Source organism: Lissotriton helveticus, chromosome 8 (genome assembly GCF_964261635.1).
Source record: "Lissotriton helveticus chromosome 8, aLisHel1.1, whole genome shotgun sequence".
Lineage (NCBI taxonomy): Eukaryota > Metazoa > Chordata > Amphibia > Caudata > Salamandridae > Lissotriton > Lissotriton helveticus.
Genome location: NC_136069.1, coordinates 20,888,004 through 20,908,119, shown reverse-complemented (window position 1 = coordinate 20,908,119; position 20,116 = coordinate 20,888,004). Strand labels below are relative to the sequence as shown.

At 49.2% G+C, this 20,116-nt stretch overlaps 1 protein-coding gene across 2 annotated transcripts in view; it reads right to left on the bottom strand.

The window, feature by feature from the left end:
* Positions 1 to 8,776, bottom strand: part of TRAPPC10 (trafficking protein particle complex subunit 10) — a 316,755-nt gene extending 307,979 nt beyond the window's left edge. For both annotated transcript variants that reach the window (XR_013599693.1, XM_078656407.1), the window contains exon 1: positions 7,907 to 8,776. Coding sequence is in view for 1 of the 2 variants with exons in the window: in XM_078656407.1 (XP_078512533.1) it covers positions 7,907 to 7,976 (70 nt within the window). In the remaining variant the exon portion in view is untranslated. The remainder of the gene's footprint in view (positions 1 to 7,906) is intronic.
* Positions 8,777 to 20,116: the final 11,340 nt, after the last annotated feature.

Here is a 20,116-nt window from a genome sequence, read left to right as displayed (position 1 = left end):
GGGGGACAAAGTGTGCCCTATAGGGCCCCCCTGCCCCACCCGCCATGTGGATGCATTCAGAGGGGCACAACATACCCCATTTCCAGCTGTCACCGTCCATGCTGTGCTGGAACATTTTTAAATTTTCATTGCGGTGCCTGATTCTCTGGCACCGCCTTGGGAAAGGCAAAAGGACCGTCTGCCAGCATGAGTTGAACTAGTTATCAGGTTGGTGGTCCTTGCGCGGCTTCGGCTCAACAGTGCCAAAGCAGTAAAAAGTCCCAGAAATTCTGTTATTTGCCAAGAATTATAAAGAAGATACAGTACAGCCCTGTCTCAATGAAATTAACCTTAATGGCCTTAAACCCAACTTTCACCGAATGCCAAGTCACTCTGATTTACCCTGGACACCAAACTCACCCTTAAGAAACATACTGCTCAAAAAATAAAAAATTCCCAGTCAGCTCGTGCCAGCTTTCTTTTCTAAAGTAAGTCAAATCATTTCTTCCAGAAAGCAACTTGAGAACTGCTGTTCAAGCGCTCGTACTCTCGCATCTGGATGGTGGCAACACTCAACTTCATGGCACCCGACTCCACACCAGCAACCCTTGGGGGCATCCTACACTCTACAGAACATCTCATCCAGGGCCTGAAGAAATATAACATCACCCCCATCCTAATGGAACTCCACTGGCTTCCCTTACTCACTCACATCGTCTTCAAAACCAGCTGCATAATTTACAAAGCTACCAGGACCAGCACCCAGCTTATCTTGCAGACAAGAACACCATCTCTGGTGGATCTCTGTGCACTCACAGGCAGGACACCATCAGACTGCAGACTAAGAAAAAAAAAAAGACAAAAGACCTTTTCCAGCTATGCGACTAACCTCTGAAACAGCATCCCTGTATCCATCAGTACCGCTTCGATTTTTTTCCTTTCAGACAGTACATTACTATGTAAAGAAATCGACGTTGCTTCATAAATAGGATTTATAATTCATTAATCTTAAAACCCATTAATAGGGAAACAATTCGCAAACACAGCACGCAGCTCTTACTGTATACACAGTTTTATGATTTGCCAACTGCTTTCAGATTGCTCAAAGATACAACACAGACTTGATTTAAGCCACCTGGGCTACATTTCGATGTATAATACCCTGTTCAAATTCACACTACATTCCCATTCTTAACTTCAACATTTGCAAACTGTTTTTAAACTTACAACTATATGAGCTACATATATCGAGCCTTTAAATGTTACTTTTATCCTTTTCTTATCCCATTTTATAAAAGTTGGTACACTATGTATTTTCCATTGTTATGTAATAATTGATATTGTGACAGGAATGGGTATAAAATCGATTTTGTTTGCTTATTCAGCAAGTCTACCAAGTGTATGCAGAAAACAGGAGGGCTACTTTAGAATACAGGAGGACTGCAACTCTATTTGTTGACTAAACAGTCAAAGGGATTTGGAGCACCCTGCTGACACGTCACAGCTGAATTACCTCATGCATCATGGTCGATGTGGTTCAATGTTGCTCGCTTCACACACAGTTCTCACATTAGTATTCTTTTCAAGTGTATCCCCAGACACGTGTTTCTAGATTCCTCTTTCATCAGTGGGGAAAATGTTCATAGGTCGCTGGACGTGCTGCCGCAGTTTCCTCAGGGTTAGTGCCACTCTCAGCACGCAGGTGCTCACAGAGCTCGTCAGCTCACGGCCCACGGGAGCCATCTTAAACAGTCAAAGGGATTTGGAGCACCCTGCTGACACGTCACAGCTGAATTACCTCATGCATCATGGTCGATGTGGTTCAATGTTGCTCGCTTCACACACAGTTCTCACAGTTTTTTGGCCAGTGCCGAGCAACATTGAACCACATCGACCATGATGCATGAGGTAATTCAGCTGTGACGTGTCAGCAGGGTGCTCCAAATCCCTTTGACTGTTTAAGATGGCTCCCGTGGGCCGTGAGCTGACGAGCTCTGTGAGCACCTGCGCGCTGAGAGTGGCACTAACCCTGAGGAAACTGCGGCAGCACGTCCAGCGACCTATGAACATTTTCCCCACTGATGAAAGAGGAATCTAGAAACACGTGTCTGGGGATACACTTGAAAAGAATACTGTTACTGGCACTGGCCAACAAACTGTGAGAACTGTGTGTGAAGCAAGCAACATTGAACCACATCGACCATGATGCATGAGGTAATTCAGCTGTGACGTGTCAGCAGGGTGCTCCAAATCCCTTTGATTGTTGACTAAACAGGTTAAAGATTTCAGAGCTGTAATTATGTACACAAGGATATGTCCAGGCAATGTGCCGCCAAAATCACCACATTACTCTATTTAACATCTAGGGCACTTTGGAGAAGTGCTTCACGAATAAAGAGGGGTAAGTCATTGCAGCGATTTGCAGTAAAACAAACAATGCAACTGAAACCAGCGACACAGATTGTTAAAAATGAAATTCACTTGAACATTCCCAAAACTGATAAATATTCCAGTCTCCGTGCCCTGTTTATTGGATTAAGTTATCGGACAGTAAGGGTTTGTGCACATAAACAGAACGTGAACCTAAGCAATTATAGATCCGAGACCCATCTGCAAGCAACTTCACCAAATGAGATTATTACACAATAGTACTAACATCCAATGTGGTGAAGCATAGCTGGCAAGGTTTCAGATTGCCATGTGTGACATTTTCAAAATTTGAATGAAATTATGAGTGACATTTTAACGACTATGAGTGACACTTTCTCGTGAGCAAAAATCATGCAATTAAGACAATGGAAACTTCTAAATAGCAGAAATTACAGCCAATTGAGCAACAAGAAACTCCAAGAACTTCTTGAAACTGTTGCAGAGCACCAGAAATGGAAGGAGACCCTATTGCTCCTGCCTGTAACCGGACTGTACTGTAAACGAATGCAAAACCATGAAATTACACAAGTTAAGTTTTTCAGCAGCAGTACTTTATTAAAAGTTCTGTGTACATATGCTGACAAGCACAGTCAAATACAAAAATTCTTACTGGATGCAACAGATTGCATTTGCATAAAATAAATAATATTCTTTTAAAGTCCATATGTAGTAGGCCCCAACAGGATGTGTGAGCAGAGGAGCCACTGTGAAGTCAACATTTTCGGGCAGGCTGGGCACAATCAGAAAAAAAAGACACTAATCATGGGAAGAACGCTGCAGAGTGTAAATGTCCACGCTGAGTATCCGACTTGATGATGATAATACCCACTATTCAGTGGACAGCCCTAGATGAGACTCAGACGTTGTAATGTGATAACACGTGCTGCAGAGCTAAACAAACTAAACCAGGACTCAGGCAGCAGGCTCTTAGTCTCTGACTCCTGAAGGATGATCAGACAGAGCAGCCCTGCAGATCGATGCTTTTTATTGTGTTAATTTTTTTTGTTTCACATCATGATTCAGGTTAGTAGGTCACGGTGCTACGGCCGGGCAGGTAGGTGTGAATATGGTGACGCAGTGCTTTGTAGAAGGACTAAGGGGAATGGGCTGTAATAATGCATTAGGGTTACTGAGAGTTCTTACCTCTCTGCGCAGGTGCTGTGTGACAGTGTCTCACCTTCTGGCTGGCCTACAGGTACCCAATTTCTTTGAGAACTACTCACTGTTCCTACATTCACAACAGACTAGGCTTTCTGCCTTTTTTTATCAAAGCATGTCAAGGGAGGCAAGCGCCAACAAAGAAGTAACAGCTCTTTGAGCTCTTGCGGAGTGTAATGACTGCTGACAACTGGCCAATGTGATGTCAGTACAGTGACAGATATTCTTTATAACCAGTCCGAGTTTCAGGCAACGTCAACTGCAATGTTTTTTTATGGAAGTTTACTTACGAGCGATGGAAATAAAAGTATACAAGAACTAAGGACGAGCAGGAACATGTTTACTTTTTGTACCAAATCATCTGTGACTGACAGCCAGCCTTGCGGCGAATTGCTACATTATGGATTCCAGAATCCTACCTAACAACCACTGATATAAACACATGGGGTTTCCTTTCCAATTTGCCTTTACCTGTTGTACAATTATAAGTTGCAAGCACCATAGCAGTAGCACGACGTGCTGACATTTACATAATTAAAAATAAGTGCCACCGGTGTCGCGTGTGCAGCGTGGTGGGGCTCAGCTGTCCACTTACTGTGATCATGTGATATCTGTTGACCTGCTGCTGCCCAGCCACGATGTGCAGCACAGACTGCCTGCTGCCACTCTACTGCCATATCCCCATTATGTAAGAAATGCTCCCATCACCCGAAGATGCCCTAACGCCCCCACCCAAAGACGATGACTCAATGAACTCACAGACTGCCTCAAAAAAAAAACAAGAGTGCGTCAATGAACCCCCAAGAGAGTTCCTCAATGAACCAGAGACTCACCAGTATGTCGGAGTGCTGTCTTCATCCTGGCAGAGCAGCTGAGCTCCTGCTGTCCACTCGAGTGTCGGACACTGTCACTCACTCCTCGTCGCCGCTGCCTCGCCCTTCCCGAGTGTCGGACACCCCCGCAGCCGGCCACCGCAGCCGCGCCGATCGTCCTCCTGGTGGGGCTCTGCTCAGCTGGCCAGTTTGCCGCGGCGGCGGCGGGCGCAGGCAGCCGCAATCGATCATGCGGCCGGACCTCCATGAGGCTGTGAGTGAGCAAGGCAGCCTGCACTTGATTCTCCCACCCGCGCCGCTTACTTCGTCCTGTTCCTGGCCCGGCCGGACGTGACGGCAGTCCGCCGCACATCCGGATTAAATCCCGGCCCCCTGGTGACACGGTGTTGATTCATTGGCTCTGGCGCTGCAGTTATTGGGACTGACAGGCAGACAGCCCGGCCCCCTGCTGTGTCATGAGCCTTGCTGGCGCCGCGCCGCCCGCAGCCGCACCAATTGCCGCATTCTGTTTCCAGGGCAACAGGCCCCTGGCAGACAGTCAGCTGCTGCTGTCGATACATTTGTAGCGCCGGCTCTCTCAGAGAGCTGCAGCAGTCTGGTTAACTGTTACGGGACATAGAAGCAGGCGCACCTCGTAGCAGAGAGAGCCACGGGCGCAGTGACAGGCGCCGTTGGTGGCTCGCCTGGCAGCAGGTGCAAAATGCGTGACATTTTATTTCAGTGCGGTCATGCGGATCACCGCACTGAAATGCGTGAGCGTCACGCGTGTTGCGTGACACTTGACAGGACTGGTGAAGGTGCCAGATATCCGATTATAAAATAATCGGAACTACGATTTAGGTACTATACAAAAACAGTATACAGGCTTCCAGAGTGTGCAATTAGAAAATCGCTACTATAAATGACGCAGACACTGCTATCCTACTACTGCCGTATCAATTTAAGGGTTAAACAAAACAGCGCACAGACTTCTAAACTCTTTTTGGCATTAAACAAAGGATTATCAAAATGCGGGGAAAAAAATATTTCTCTGAAATCATACTTGTAGCGTCTTGTATCTAACTTTCTATGGATCCCTGTGCACCCCACTGGGATTAAATTAACGAAGACTTCTTACATAAATTGAATCAAAACATTATCAGAGTGAGGGAAATCACATGCAAATCAGAACCTGGCACAACATGATGCAGAGGCAGCTAAAAAGTCGTTTTAAATTGGAAACTGCTGGAACACAATCTTCTTTTATCAGACTTCATTTCTGTGATGAAACATGAGACACTTTTGTGGCCAGGTAATATCCAAAAAGAGAGATAATTTTCTTTTAATCTTAACATACAAATGCATGGTATATTGCAGAGCTAACAAGTGTGAACCAGGACAATTTTAGCAAGGAACACAACCTTTTATAACTAGGGGGAGAACCCTCTGAATTATGTAGAACAAGACTTTACTTTCTTAATAGGTGGGACATAATATAACTAATAAAGAGCATCATAATTTGCAGTCACACAGATCCCTAAAAATCTTTCTTGTTTTGGCGAATACATATTTGTCAAACCCTAAATAGATCTTCTATAAAGTTTGACAATACCACACTGTCCTAAAACAAATTCAACCCTAGATAACTAATCACATCAGCCTGTACCGCATGTCTCAAAGTTTAGGGCGTCCTATAACTTGAATCTTCCTTACCTCCTTCACTGAAGCTCGCTTCTTTATTTCAAAAATGAAGTGTCTCCTCTCCCTCAATATTTCGTTCCCGCCCTTCGACTCCCCATTTTCTATGAAGGGGAGGTCACAGCAAACCTCCATACCTGCTGTGGTTTTGTTACTTTCAGATCTCCAAAAATGACTTTCTGCAAGATGTTTTCACTCCAGTTCCTTATTTGTTTAACCAATTGTTAGCAATTTTGGGTTTCCCTAAAGATGTATTTCAAAAGTAATCACTATCAACATGGAACAGTTCTGGCACGGTCTGCAGCAGTGTTCACATTATGTCAGACAAATTAAGGGAGACGTAATGGTGTATCTAGACATTGCACTGAAGTAACGGGGGTATGCGGACAAGCGGGTGTACCTTTCATCCTGCATGAACAGTAAGGTATAACTGTGAGAAGAAAAGGTATTTCAAGCAGTCAGGATCCCATGTCTTTACTTCATGGAAGCAGCACCCATCAGCCTGCCATTACAGGTAAAGGTATCACAGGTTCAACACATGTGCATCAACAAAGGGCTGAATTTGCATTCTCAGAATCTATCCCAGAATCAGGATCTATGCAGGAAACGGAAAACAGACAGTGACCTACAAAAGGCAAGTGTCTTTAATCTGTAAAAAGATTTACTCAGGGCTTGTACTGACAAGTTTAAACAGAAGCGTAGCCATGAATGCATAACAGCAAGTTACAGTCAAGGGTCTCATTTGCCGTGTGCCCGCAGGATATATGGCGTAAACAATAAGACTCCTTATGGAATTATTTTTTAACAAAAGCTTATAAAGTAGAGAATAGAGAATTAGCTTAGAGAATAGTCAAACAAGATCCAGTCAAAATGACTGCATCAATGACAATAGTTTATATAAATAATTCATAAGGGCACAGATAAAAGAAAATATTCTGTGCTAAGGTATGAAGAATTGATAATTTAATGATTTAATAACAAACACACACATATATATTAGTAGTAATTACACAACAAAGGGATAAACATAGGGTCACATATATATGAGACACACCATACAAGACCAACAAGTAACCAATATATAAACGTTTTACAAGAGGCCTCATGTGGCGTACTGTGTCACTCAGCCTTACAGCATAAACTTAGAGAACAGGAGTATAAAAATATAATATTTATAGTTTTGTTTGAATGGGCTGATGTGAATAGGATGTCAACGTTTTAGTCTCAATCCATCTTCTTGACTATTTAGGCATCTATTTATGTGGAGGTCTCTAAAAACATTCTAGATGCCATATTTATTGCTTTGAGTACTTCATGAAATATGTACCCATTTTTCCAGTAAGGGTCATTTTCTATGAACACTGTCCTGAAGATGGCCTTGTGGATGTTTACAATATAAAGACCGAAACGTCACCAATCAATTCACATCAACCCATTAAAACAACACCATATCTTTTATCATGTTTGAACATGGTATGTGACAGCAGCAAGTCCCTTATGCAAAGAAAAAGGAGTAATGTCTCGGGTTTGAAGCCTAGAAAAGGTGTGTTACAGAGTCTAGTATACCTGAACTTATGATTACTAAAGAACTTTGCTTATGTACCACTTGCTATAAGGAGTTTATGGATACCACCCAAGTACCCGCTTTGCTACAAGTGAGTAAGGGGTATTGAGATATCTTCCCCCAAACTACCATCCCACTGAACTTAGCCCTCTTGGACTCACACGCCACAGTAGGTGCTAACGGCACTACTGTATGTGCTTGCTCTCAATGGTATAAAGATACCACCCACTATACTGGTATTACAGTGATCTCCTCTGGTACTCACATGTCACAATGGGCTTGTTCTCCATGGTGTAGGCTGATGCGGGTGGCTCCTCCTCCTCTGCAGTTTCCATGGGCACCCAGCAGCGGTTAACTTCCGAAAGGCATGGGGAGCTGGGCCTGACTACAATGCCAGGGGGTGTCAGGGTTAGAGGGGAAGAGACAGGAAGCTGATGACAGCTTTAGGGAAAGAATCTGTCTATTCGATGAAAGTTGGGACCTTGGGTTAGTTGGCGTCAGGGACAGGGTATGGGTGAACAGGTGAGGTTTGGACTGAATACGAGATAAAGAATGAATTATCAGACGTTGGACAGATGATGGGCAGGTAGTAGACGGGTGGCGTGGGAGGTCTGTGGCTACCCGGGGGGGGGGGGGGCAACACTGGGTGGAGTGTGGGGATCTTAACGCAAGAGTCAAGGGTGGGGAGGTAGTCTTGGAGAGATGGGACGGGACCAGTGGTGGAGGGACTGTGGTAGGATCACGGTCAGGAGGGCCCTGAGGCTGAGACACTGTGTTAAGGGCCGACAATAAACAAGCAGAGTGTTGGGGAGTCTTTGTGTGTCTCTCTCTGGGCTGTCGCTGCCTGTGCTGAGTGCACTGGGGTCCAGTCCGAGGGTCTCTCCCTCTGGCTGGTGCTGAGTGCTCTACAGTCTCTGGGAGTCAGTCTCAGGATTGGAGTCTCAGGGCTGTTCCTGCAGCAGCAGGGTGTACTTGGGTCCAGTCCGAGGGTCTATCTCACTGGTTGATGCTGGGTGCTCTGCAGTCTCTGGGCGTCTCTCTCTGGGCTGTTTCCACCTCTGCAGAGTGCACTGGGGTCCAGTCTGAGGGTCCCTCCCTCTGGCAGTCTCTGGGTGTCAGTCTGAGGGTTGCAGTCTCTCCCTGGCTGTCCCTGCAGCTGCAGAGCGTCCTGGGGTCCAGTTCAAGGGTCTCTCCCCCTGGGAGGTGCTGGGGCGGTCACTGCAGGGGCTGTACAGTCTCTGGGCCTCTCTCTCTGGACTGTCTCCACCTCTGCAGAGTGCACTGGGGTCCAGTCCGAGGGTCCCTCCCTCTGGGAGGTGCTGGGGCTGTCACTGCAGGGGCTGTCCAGTCTCTGGGTGTCTCTCTCTGGGCTGTCTCCACCTCTGCAGAGTGCACTGGGGTCCAGTCCGAGGGTCCCTCCCTCTGGGAGGTGCTGGGGCTGTCACTGCAGGGGCTGTCCAGTCTCTGGGTGTCTCTCTCTGGACTGTCTCCACCTCTGCAGAGTGCACTGGGGTCCAGTCCGAGGGTCCCTCCCTCTGGGAGGTGCTGGGGCTGTCACTGCAGGGGCTGTACAGTCTCTGGGTGTCTCTCTCTGGGCTGTCTCCACCTCTGCAGAGTGCACTGGGGTCCAGTCCGAGGGTCCCTCCCTCTGGGAGGTGCTGGGGCTGTCACTGCAGGGGCTGTCCAGTCTCTGGGTGTCTCTCTCTGGACTGTCTCCACCTCTGCAGAGTGCACTGGGGTCCAGTCCGAGGGTCCCTCCCTCTGGGAGGTGCTGGGGCTGTCACTGCAGGGGCTGTCCAGTCTCTGGGTGTCTCTCTCTGGCCTGTCTCCGCCTCTGCAGAGTGCACTGGGGTCCAGTCCGAGGGTCCCTCCCTCTGGGAGGTGCTGGGGCTGTCACTGCAGGGGCTGTACAGTCTCTGGGCCTCTCTCTCTGGCCTGTCTCCACCTCTGCAGAGTGCACTGGGGTCCAGTCCGAGGGTCCCTCCCTCTGGGAGGTGCTGGGGCTGTCACTGCAGGGGCTGTACAGTCTCTGGGTGTCAGTCTGAGGGTTGCAGTCTCTCTCTGGGCTCTCCCTGCAGCTGCAGAGCGTCCTGGGGTCCAGTTCAAGGGTCCCTCCCTCTGGGAGGTGCTGGGGCTGTCACTGCAGGGGCTGTACAGTCTCTGGGCCTCTCTCTCTGGCCTGTCTCCGCCTCTGCAGAGTGCACTGGGGTCCAGTCCGAGGGTCCCTCCCTCTGGGAGGTGCTGGGGCTGTCACTGCAGGGGCTGTACAGTCTCTGGGCCTCTCTCTCTGGCCTGTCTCCACCTCTGCAGAGTGCACTGGGGTCCAGTCCGAGGGTCCCTCCCTCTGGGAGGTGCTGGGGCTGTCACTGCAGGGGCTGTACAGTCTCTGGGTGTCAGTCTGAGGGTTGCAGTCTCTCTCTGGGCTCTCCCTGCAGCTGCAGAGCGTCCTGGGGTCCAGTTCAAGGGTCCCTCCCTCTGGGAGGTGCTGGGGCTGTCACTGCAGGGGCTGTACAGTCTCTGGGCCTCTCTCTCTGGCCTGTCTCCGCCTCTGCAGAGTGCACTGGGCTCCGAGGGTCGCTGCACTCTGTGGGACTCAGTCTGAGTGTCTCTGGGCTGTCACTGCAGGGGCTGTTCCGTCTCTCTCTGGCCTGTCTCCGCCTCTGCAGAGTGCACTGGGCTCCGAGGGTCCCTCCCTCAGGGTGCTGCTGCCCACTCTTTGGGTCTCAGTCTCTGGGCTGTCCCCACAGCAGCAGGGTTGCACTGGGGTCTCAGTCCGAGGGCCTCTCTCTCCCTGGAGCCTCTACCCCCGGGGGTCTGTGTTCCCCGCCGCTAGCAGGGCGGCTGGGTGTGCTGGAGGCGGGCCGCCTGGGCTCGGTCATGCCACGCTGAGCTCTCCCCGCGGGGGCTCTCCCCACAGAGGCCTGCTGCTCGGGGCGTCGGCGGCCCCCGCCCGGTGCGTCCCCCCCCCCGGATTCAGCCGCATCTACTCACGGCTGACATTTGTCCCGTCCGTAATCCCAGTACTTCCGGGTCGGAAGACAGCCAATCCCGCACCTGAACCTATTCCGGGAGTGGGCGGGACTCTTAGGACGTAAAGTGACATAAGATTGGGGCCAAGGCGGTACAGTAACCAATCGTAGCGCGATGCACAGAATCCTTCGTGCTGATTGGGTGTAGGCTTCGCACGTGCCCGCGTCCGTTTCTGTCTTCCGCCAGTGGGCGGACGCTGCGTGTTTGGAGTGGGCGGGGCTTACCTGACAGGAGTCTTGAGGGAGTCTGGCAGCAACCGTCGTTTGCCTGAGGCGAGCCGTGGCGGTGGCGGTTGGTCCGGGCCCCGGGCCGGCCCCGCTCTCGGAGGGGAGGCGGTGCAGCCTCGACAGCGGGTCTGGGCCCAGGGCCGGTCCTGCTCTCGGAGGGGAGGTGGTGCAGCCCCGGCAGCGGGTCTGGGCCCAGGGCCGGTCCCGTTCTCGGAGGGGCGATGGAGGCGAGCCGTGGCGGTTGGTCTGGGCCCAGGGCCGGCCCCGCTCTCGGAGGGGCGACGGAGGGGAGGTGCTGCAGCCTCGGCCCAGGGCCGGTCCTGCTCTCGGAGGGGAGGTGGTGCAGCCCCGGCAGCGGGTCTGGGCCGCTCTCGGATGCTCGGCGGACGGAGGGAGGAAGCATAGAGGGCAGCAGGGATGGCGGCTGGGCGGGCTTCAGGCGTCGGTTGGCCGCTGTTCCCTGTGAGGACTGGAGTCTCTTCCATGGGCAGCAGGACCGGCAACCGTACATGCCAACAGACCCGAGTCAGGCGGGAGACTACCGATTTTTCAAGACTAAAATGGCTTTATTTCAGCTCTCTCCCACCTGAAATTGCATTTTCTACAATAGGAGTCCATGGGGAATTTTTATTCTCCCGATTTTTAATTTTAAATCTCCCAAGTCCCTGTCCTAAAATGTTGGCATGTATCCCTGCTACCCTCCTTAATCCCCGGGCTGCTGGGGTTGTGCACTGTTGGCGACTAAACTATGCAAAAGTTGTGTTCAGATGATGGCGCTGACGGTCCTGGCTTTGAGCCCTTAGTAATATATGTCTAGGTTTGTTACATGCCTTAGCCCTCTTGTGCGGAGGTGTTTTATGATAGTCCTGAATGGAATTCGCAAAGTTGTTCTATCCGGAGCTCTGCAGTGTGACAAAATCTTTCCGTTGTGCTATGCAGAGTTATGCAAGCGGTGGAGTGAGGTAAGTTGCGCAGCTTGCGCTGATTTTTAGCACCAGGAGTTAAATCAGCGCTATCGGCACCACACGTTGCAACAAGAGGGCACAGCTCCTATCTGCTACTTGAGTTGATGAAAATGAGCGGCACCATGTACAGCACAAGAGGGCGCTGCTTCATTATGCTTCTCAAGTAGATGTTCTACTCCAGCGGCAGCTTGCTCAACATGAGTGGCACCATGTGCAGCACAAGAGGGCGCTGCTGCTTTCTGCAGTTCAAATAGATGTTCTACTGGAGCCGCAGCTTTCTCAACGTGAGTGGTACCATGTACAGCACAAGAGGGTGCTGCTTCTTTCTGCTACTCATGTACATGTTCTACTAGAGTGGCACAATGTACAGCACAAGAGGGCGCTGCTGCTTTCTGCAGTTCGAGTAGATGTTCTACTGGAGCGGTAGCTTCCTCAACATGAGTGGCACCATGTACAGCACAAGAGGGCGCTGCTTCTTTCTGCAGTTCGAGTAGATGGTCTACTGGAGCGGCAGCTTCTTCAACATGAGTGGCACCATGTACAACACAAGAGGGCGCTGCTTCTTTCTGCCGCTCAAGTAGATGTTCTTCTGAGTGGCAGGTTTCTCATTGTGAGCGGTAGCAACCTGCCGCCACCGCCTGCATTGAGAAATCTTGCCAGAAAGTGGTCTAGCATTGGATTTTCCTCACTCGCGCTTGCCAACTTACCATTGGCCAGCTGCAAGAGGAAAAACGCTGCTGACTCTGCACTCTACAGAGAGTGGGGGAAAACTCCATGAGCAAAGTTTACCGCCCAGGCCTATTCTATGACAGAACAAAGGCGCTTGTGAGGCACCACAAAGCTGAGGACGGGCTGAACGGTAGTGCATCAAACTGATGCATCTGTTCTTTTGAGAAAAACTAAAGGAATGGCCTTCCATGTGTCTGTAAACCACCTTATTCTCTCTCCCCCCCCCCCCCCACTCACACAATTTTTGTTTGGGGAAAAAAGGGATAATCCTTACCAGAAAAAATCCTCCTGAGATGTTTGCTCCACCTCTGAAGTTACCTCTACTGTACACACAAAAGGTGGAGGAGAGTCCAAGGAGGAAGTTTTAAGACCTGCAAGGCAGGGGTGTAACACAGGCCCCCGCGGTGCGGGGGGAGCCCATGCTCCAGGTTGCCCCTTCGGCACTGCACGCTGGCCGGAGAGCTCCTGGTTGAGTGCCGTGCTGGCAGGTGCCCTCAATTTTCGTTACGCCAGTGCTGCAAGGGTTAGCTTCCCAATCTATAATCATAACACTACATAGGACCCTTAGGTCTGAAATGAAAACAAAGAAGAGAGCCTAGTCATACCACGGGCTACAACCGCCCCAAATTGCAACGGAAGGAGAAGAGTATCCTTATTAGTAACCACACATGTGCCCATTGGGAAGCTCTTGGATTTGTCCCATTTAATGTCTAGGCCTGAATATTCACCACATAATGCAAATATCTCATTCTAGCTAGGGATTTATCAGAGTTGGCTACATATAACAGTACGTCGTCAGCATTTTAAGTGATGCAGTAGTCTCACATCCAGCCCTCAAGTGTGCATCTCTCCGTGTACATTCTGCCAGGGGTTCCACTGACTATGAAAATAATAAGGGCGTTAGGGAGCAACCCTGTCTTGTCCCTCTTTCTATCGCGAAGGTCTGTGAGGAAAACCCTTTTAACTTTTATTCTTGTTTAGGTTAAGGTGTAGAGTAATTGAACCCATTTCAGAAAATTCGGACCAAAATCCCATTTTCCTCAATACTGCAAAAAGAAAGAACCAAGCCACCAAATCAAAGACCTTGTGATCATCCAATGGACCACTGCCAATGCTACCTGCAGGTCTGCTGCTGCTACTATCTTGTGTAGTCTTCTAAGATTTAAACATGATTACCTATGCGGCATAAAGCCAGTCTAGTCCGGATGAATCAAATCTAATATTACACCTGTAAGTCTATTTGCCAGGGCCTTGGAAGTATTTTAGCATCTACGTTCAGCAGGGAGACTGGTCTGTATGAGTCCCTTTTATCCTTGGGCTTTCCCGGTTTCAGAATAGGGACCACCATGGCTGTCCATAGATCTCTAAGTAATTCTCTCTTGTCATAAGCCATAATATGCATTTTATGTAGGGGGTTTTTACTTTCGAGGATAAATGCCGAAACAATTCAACCGGTAAGCCATTCGGGCCAGGGATTTCTCCTGAGTGCAGCTGTGAGAGTGCTATTCCATTCTCTTCTTCTGTTAAATCAGCCTCTAAGGACAGCTCCTGCCTTTTGCTTAAGGATCTACAGGGGCAGTCCTTTGAAGAATCTTTTAACCCTTCACTATTTTCACTGTAGCCTATCCAATAAAAGTCCAGGAGATATCCTGGCATAATTTCTGCTATGGGCCCACTGCCCTACACCCTATTCCTGGGAGGATCCATCATCTCGAGAATATGTAATATGGTTACTAACCAGATCTCACTTAATTTTATGACCTAATCGGTTGACATTCCACGTCAACACTGCTATCGTGGATGTACCCGTCTAAAGACGTCTTGGCTCCTCATTCTCATCCTATCTCTTAGTATGTGTTCAGCGACCGTTCCTAAACCCTGATTCCCAAAACCAAACATGTCCCAAAGCATTCCTCTCAACTCCCCACCTACCCTACATTACTGTCTCGCAGACTTAAACATAGCCGCCCCCCAATTCACGGTATGTTGTTCACCCCATTTATGAGGTAACCAAAATCAAAAAAAGGTTAACAACCCAACCAGTGAAAGTGGTGGAATTCCAGTATCACAGTCAGCATAGTGAGGTCTGCAAGAGATGTCGTTTAGCCTCCCCACCCCTCCGCAGTTGAGATCAGGACTAAATAAAGTCCCCAGAGGCTATGGTGTCACTATTGGAGGTGGGGTTGTTACCTCTGAGGAGACCGATCCTTCGTCCACCGAGTCATCCCCTCCTTTGAGAACCTCAAAGGGGTCTCGTGGCCCCGGAGCTCGCCTGATGACGATGTAGGACTTCCACCATTTAGGCCTTTTCAGTTTCTACTTGAGCTTGTGAACGTTTTGGCAGTAGTCTTTTTCATGGTTTATAGCATCTTCTAGATTCTTTCCATTCATTGGGAGGCATTTCCTCCTGGTGGGGCTGTGGGGGCTGATAGCCCTGGTTTTCGAGACAGTCCCATACCTCTGTGGGATTTGAGAAATCCTGGTGCAACACTGAGGGGCTGGCCAGTGCTGTGAGCCGTTTGCTTTTTGAGTATCCCTTATTCAATAAGCCTGCTCCTTAGATCATTTTTGGCTTGAGCAGACCTCAAGGTGAGCCAGATGTTCGGATCAAAGCAATAGCACCTCCTGTACCACTGTCTTGCACTGTACAGCTACCCTGGCTTCCCCTGTAGCGTGGCTAGAAGATTTTCTTGTTCCTGTCCTGCATGACATCCAACCACTTTAGAGTGTGAATGTGCTCTGGCTTTATGCACAGTTGGGCAGTTCACGTTCTTCATTGCACCCATTTACTACCCCATTGACCCGGCTCAAACATTGGGCAGGTAAAATCTTGCAAGGCATCCATACACCTTAGGGTGTGACTGACCCTTGTGTCCTGGTTCAAAGACTGGACAGGTTACATTGTCATATAGATACGCTTTGCCTATATGCTGTATTAAGTTAGCATGAGCTTATTAGAAGTTTAAACGCCATTTTACCTTTCTGCTGCTTCTGCACACGACACATAATTGTTGTTTTAGCTTTGAGCCTAGTGGAGCGTTTTGATTCACACGAGAATAATATGTTATTACTCTGATATCAGCTTTGCTTAGTGAGCTGTGTCTGTACAGTGAGTGCTGAAGCCTTCAAGGATAACTCGACACAGTGGTTGTTGTGAGGTCTGATCTTCGCACCTTCCTAGACATAACATACAGGCAGCGGCAGCGGCAGCCAAATTCTGGGTTTAGGCACGTTTTATAGTGCTTCACAAGGAACACACACAAACTTGATGGTGCTTCGCATGCAGAGAGCTGGTGGAAGATAATGTGATCCCTTACCACTAGGATCTTGAGGAATGGCGCCGCCCTGCTAAAACCCAATGAGACCTTCTTAGATATAATATACTAGATAGGGAGGGTGATAATTAGGTGTTGTTTAACCCTATTCATTTCACCATTTTAGCATGTTGTCCCCTTTTGCATCCTATGGACTAGTAACTATGCTGATTACTTTGCTTCTTATAATCTGTTTGCTTGTATTATCTAAGATACTGCGTTTGAGAACACTGCATTAGTAAATAAACATTTCAAATATGCAAGCGTCCTCATTTACTCCTTGTTCTGAATTGAAACAATTGTATAACGAAACAGTGTTCATGTGTTCCACGTTACCTGAGGTGTACTAAGTCCATGTTCTGGTTTGTCTAAGCATTGGGAGTTTGTAATGACCAATGAGACACTGTAGCTAGTCTGGTAGGGGATATTGGGTACTAAAGTGAGTTTTGTCACACCCTAATTCACTGAGGTTCCAAGTCTCTCTGCACAGTTCTGTAGGAGAACAGAATCCCTGCTACAACATACTGCTTGACATCCATACACCTGAGAGTAGGACTGATCCCTTGACACATTGGCCATTTCATGTTCTGCATAACGCCTGTACGCTTTTGACCAGGTCCTCCATGAACCAGAACACAAGCAACCCAGGGCAGTTTTCTCCCTTTTTAGTGCTCATCAGCCAGGCCTGGCAGGTGGGCTGGACTGTTTTTATTGGAGTTGGGTCAAGACTGATTTGCACACTGCTGTAGCTAAACTGAGGTGTCATGGTGTGCAAATTAACAATGGACTGAGATGCAGCCTAACATGATTACCTGTGCATTCGATCCTTAACTTTTTTGTATACTTTAGTTTGTCACCCTTAATGGAATGGGCAAGGCCCTAATGTGTCCCATACACTCTGTGTCACTGGTACAAAGCTATATCTGCCTTATTAACCTTACCAGGGCAATACCAGTCCTGGGTTGCTTGTGTTTTGGTACAGGGAGGACCTGGCCTGGCTGGACTGTTCCCATTGGAGCAGGTTAAAGACTGATTTTCACATGGCTGGGTCCAAACTGAGGTCGCATGGTGTGCAGAACAACAATGGACTAGGATGTAGCCTGATGGATTACCTGTGGCTGAGATTCAAGCATTCCATCCTTCACTTTTTTGCACACTTTAGTGTGTCACACTAAGTGCAGGCAGCTCTCCTTCCTAGCGGATGTCTGCTTCAAGAGGTGGCTGGCACTTCAAGGCTGTCTTTTCCACAGCAGGTGGCAGTCAATGTGGGATGTGCCTGCAGCAGCAGACAGACACTGGGCTCTCTGTTGATGGTGTCACTGTGGCTGAGCGTTGTAGGAGAGGACTCATCTCTTCAGCAGCAGCTGCCTGTCTTGTAGGTGGGCCACTATCTCTCCTGGAAGGGGTTGTCTCTGCCGGAGGTGTACCTGTCTTTGCCACCCTCACACCTTGCCTCTTGATAGGCCCAGCCCATTACTGATGTTACTTCCCATGTCAGGTGCAATTGTGAAGCTCTTACGCGACATAGAACGTGCGTAATGGGTTACAGAGGTGAATGGACTGTGTTGGATTATGATTGGTGGCCTGTTACACTTGTTTTCTGGGATGAATGGGAAATAAAGTTGTATGGTTCTGTTACTGTTTTGTCCTTGTGGCAGTCTGCTGAGCCATTAAAGAAGAAGTTTATGTATAATCCATATCTCTAGTCCTGCCATTGAATTTCAGTGAAGAACCAATAATCCCAGGAAGAAGACAGAGCCTACAGATTCCCCATCACCCTCCCTGTTGTTCTCTCCTTGGAGCATCACGATTAGAGCATCATTTTAAATTCAACAAATATGTACAGGCATATCCCGTTTGAAAAAATAGGGGTACCCCTGAGGCAGGTTCCTAAATCAGGGAAAATAACTGGGTTGTAAGTATCATCATTTAGGAACAAAATCTTTGAAGTGGACCTAAGCATAGATGCTATACATTAGATACATGTCATCAAATATGTCTGTATCAACCAATTATGTTTTTTATATATCTTTTTATTTCGACTTTTATAAATATATATAAGGTATAATAAATACAAAATAATCAAAAGATAATTAACAATGTGCTTTCAGTAAAATTCATCCATAGGTGTCACACAGAATGGTTGACAATCATAATACAATTCAATTTCCTTACAAAGGTACAGTTTTGAGCATGGCTAGGAAATACGTTCCTATGCGCGTTTCGGCTGGGTGCCTTCATCAGGAAGCCATGTTTTCGTGAACAAAAATGTGACCTTGTCTATGATCCTAGAGGGTCTGCAGTGAATGATCAGGGCGGGCCCTATTTGGTGTTTGTTTAGTTCTGTGTTATTACGGGTCAAACGGTGCGAAATGTCGACAGCCGATGTGTCAGTGTTCCGTGAATCTCGCTAAATAGGCCGGGATGGATTAAGAGATGCTCGAGAGTGCCGTTTGTAATGCCCAAGGGTGGAAGTAGTGCCTCTTGTGTGCGTGTAGAAAATTCTATGGAACTTCTGAATGTCAATGCAAAAGTTTAAAATGGATTATGCAGTCTTCTGGTATATATATGGATATATCATTTTCTCTAACACCAGCGGATGGCCGAGGATGGTGCCGTCTGAACGCCGAGCCCTGATGTGCCTCCCTTCTTGATGGTGGACCCGGCCACAGAACAGTTTTTCGCCACATACCAGCGAGCAATGCGCAATATATACCAGAAGACTGCAAGACACTACTTCCACCCTTGGGCATTACAAACGGCACAAAGGGAGCGAGAGGCGACCCCGACCCAAGAGCAAGCAGCAGAGGGCAAGGCGGAAGCAGGCAGGGAGACCCCAACAACACAGGGAACCCCAGGAGCAAGCACAGACAGTGCCAGCGAAAAAGGAACCCGACACCACAACAGCGACAGGAACACACGCCAACCCGGGGTAGGCCACCAAACAGAAAGTACGAATGCCAATAGCACAGAGAACCAGCAAACAAACTCAACGGAGAGAAGAAACCCCCCCCCCCAACAGTGCCCCAAAAGAAAATAGCAAAAGCACACATGGCCAGGAGCAGGGGCACTACCCAAAGGCAGCGACCCAAAGAGAGAAGCTCCGCAGTAGGAACAGGAACTCCCACCACGCACTCCAAGTGAGTGGAACCGCAGAAATCTACGCTTACATCGAGCTCCGAACCCGGAACCACAGAGCTCGAGTGGCCAGCTCCAGCAGTAGAAGAGGACGAGGCAGAAGCAGGCGCTGTTCCGTGCATGCCACCCGTCTCAGGGCCGCCAGTAACACTGAAAGAGCTTCAACCTCCCCCCCCATCCACGCTCCGCAGGAGCCAGAAACTGGAGGAGCCAGAAACTGGAGCAACAGCAGGAATGAGCACAGGACACGAAACCCCTACCAGGAAGAGAGCGTCCCAGTCGAGAAACCCCTCCCATACACCACCCCAAACTAGAGGGAGATCCCAGGGCCGGCCCCAGTGCCAGCAGTGTTCACTGAGGCTCCGGAAAGAAAAAGGAGCGAAAAACACCCGGGGGGGGGGGGGGCCACCAGCACAACAAGGCCCCAACTGCCACCGGGAACAGCAGGAACAGTCAGTAAAGGAAAGTTCGCCGTGCATCTCACCGAGCCCGGATTTGAACCCACTACCTGCTCCATGGTAGAGACACCACACACCAGCTGGCGCCATCACTACCTGGGCAGCGACGCGTGCACCGAAGGAAGGGAAACACGAAACCCAACCTCCGACCAGCACAGGCAGCCTGCCACCCTGTGGGAGAGAAGGGACTGAACACACAGCAAGAAGGAAATCAAAACCCAGCAAGCGGGACTCACCCGGAGCGGGTGCCAACCCCAGGAACAAGGCCCCCACCTCAAACGTTCAGTACACCAAGAGACCGGCAGCAACACAGCAAGCACGGCACATCCCACCTGGCCAGGCTTGGGAAGAGGAGCACGCGACCCAGAAGAAACCCGGGAGACCAAGCCCCAGCTGCAAAGGGCCGAGAGGTCAACCAGGACACTGGTTCCAACAGGGACAGACTCCCAGCAAGCCCAGCAGGCCAGGAGAAAGCCCAGGGAAACCCACGCCGCACAGCCAGGCAGCGGGGCGAGGGGAGAAGAGAAGCACCGCCACTCCAGCCCAGCAGTAGCAGCACCAGCATACCAAGTCAATTCTGTCGACAGACAGAAAAAAAGAACAGGTGGGATGCT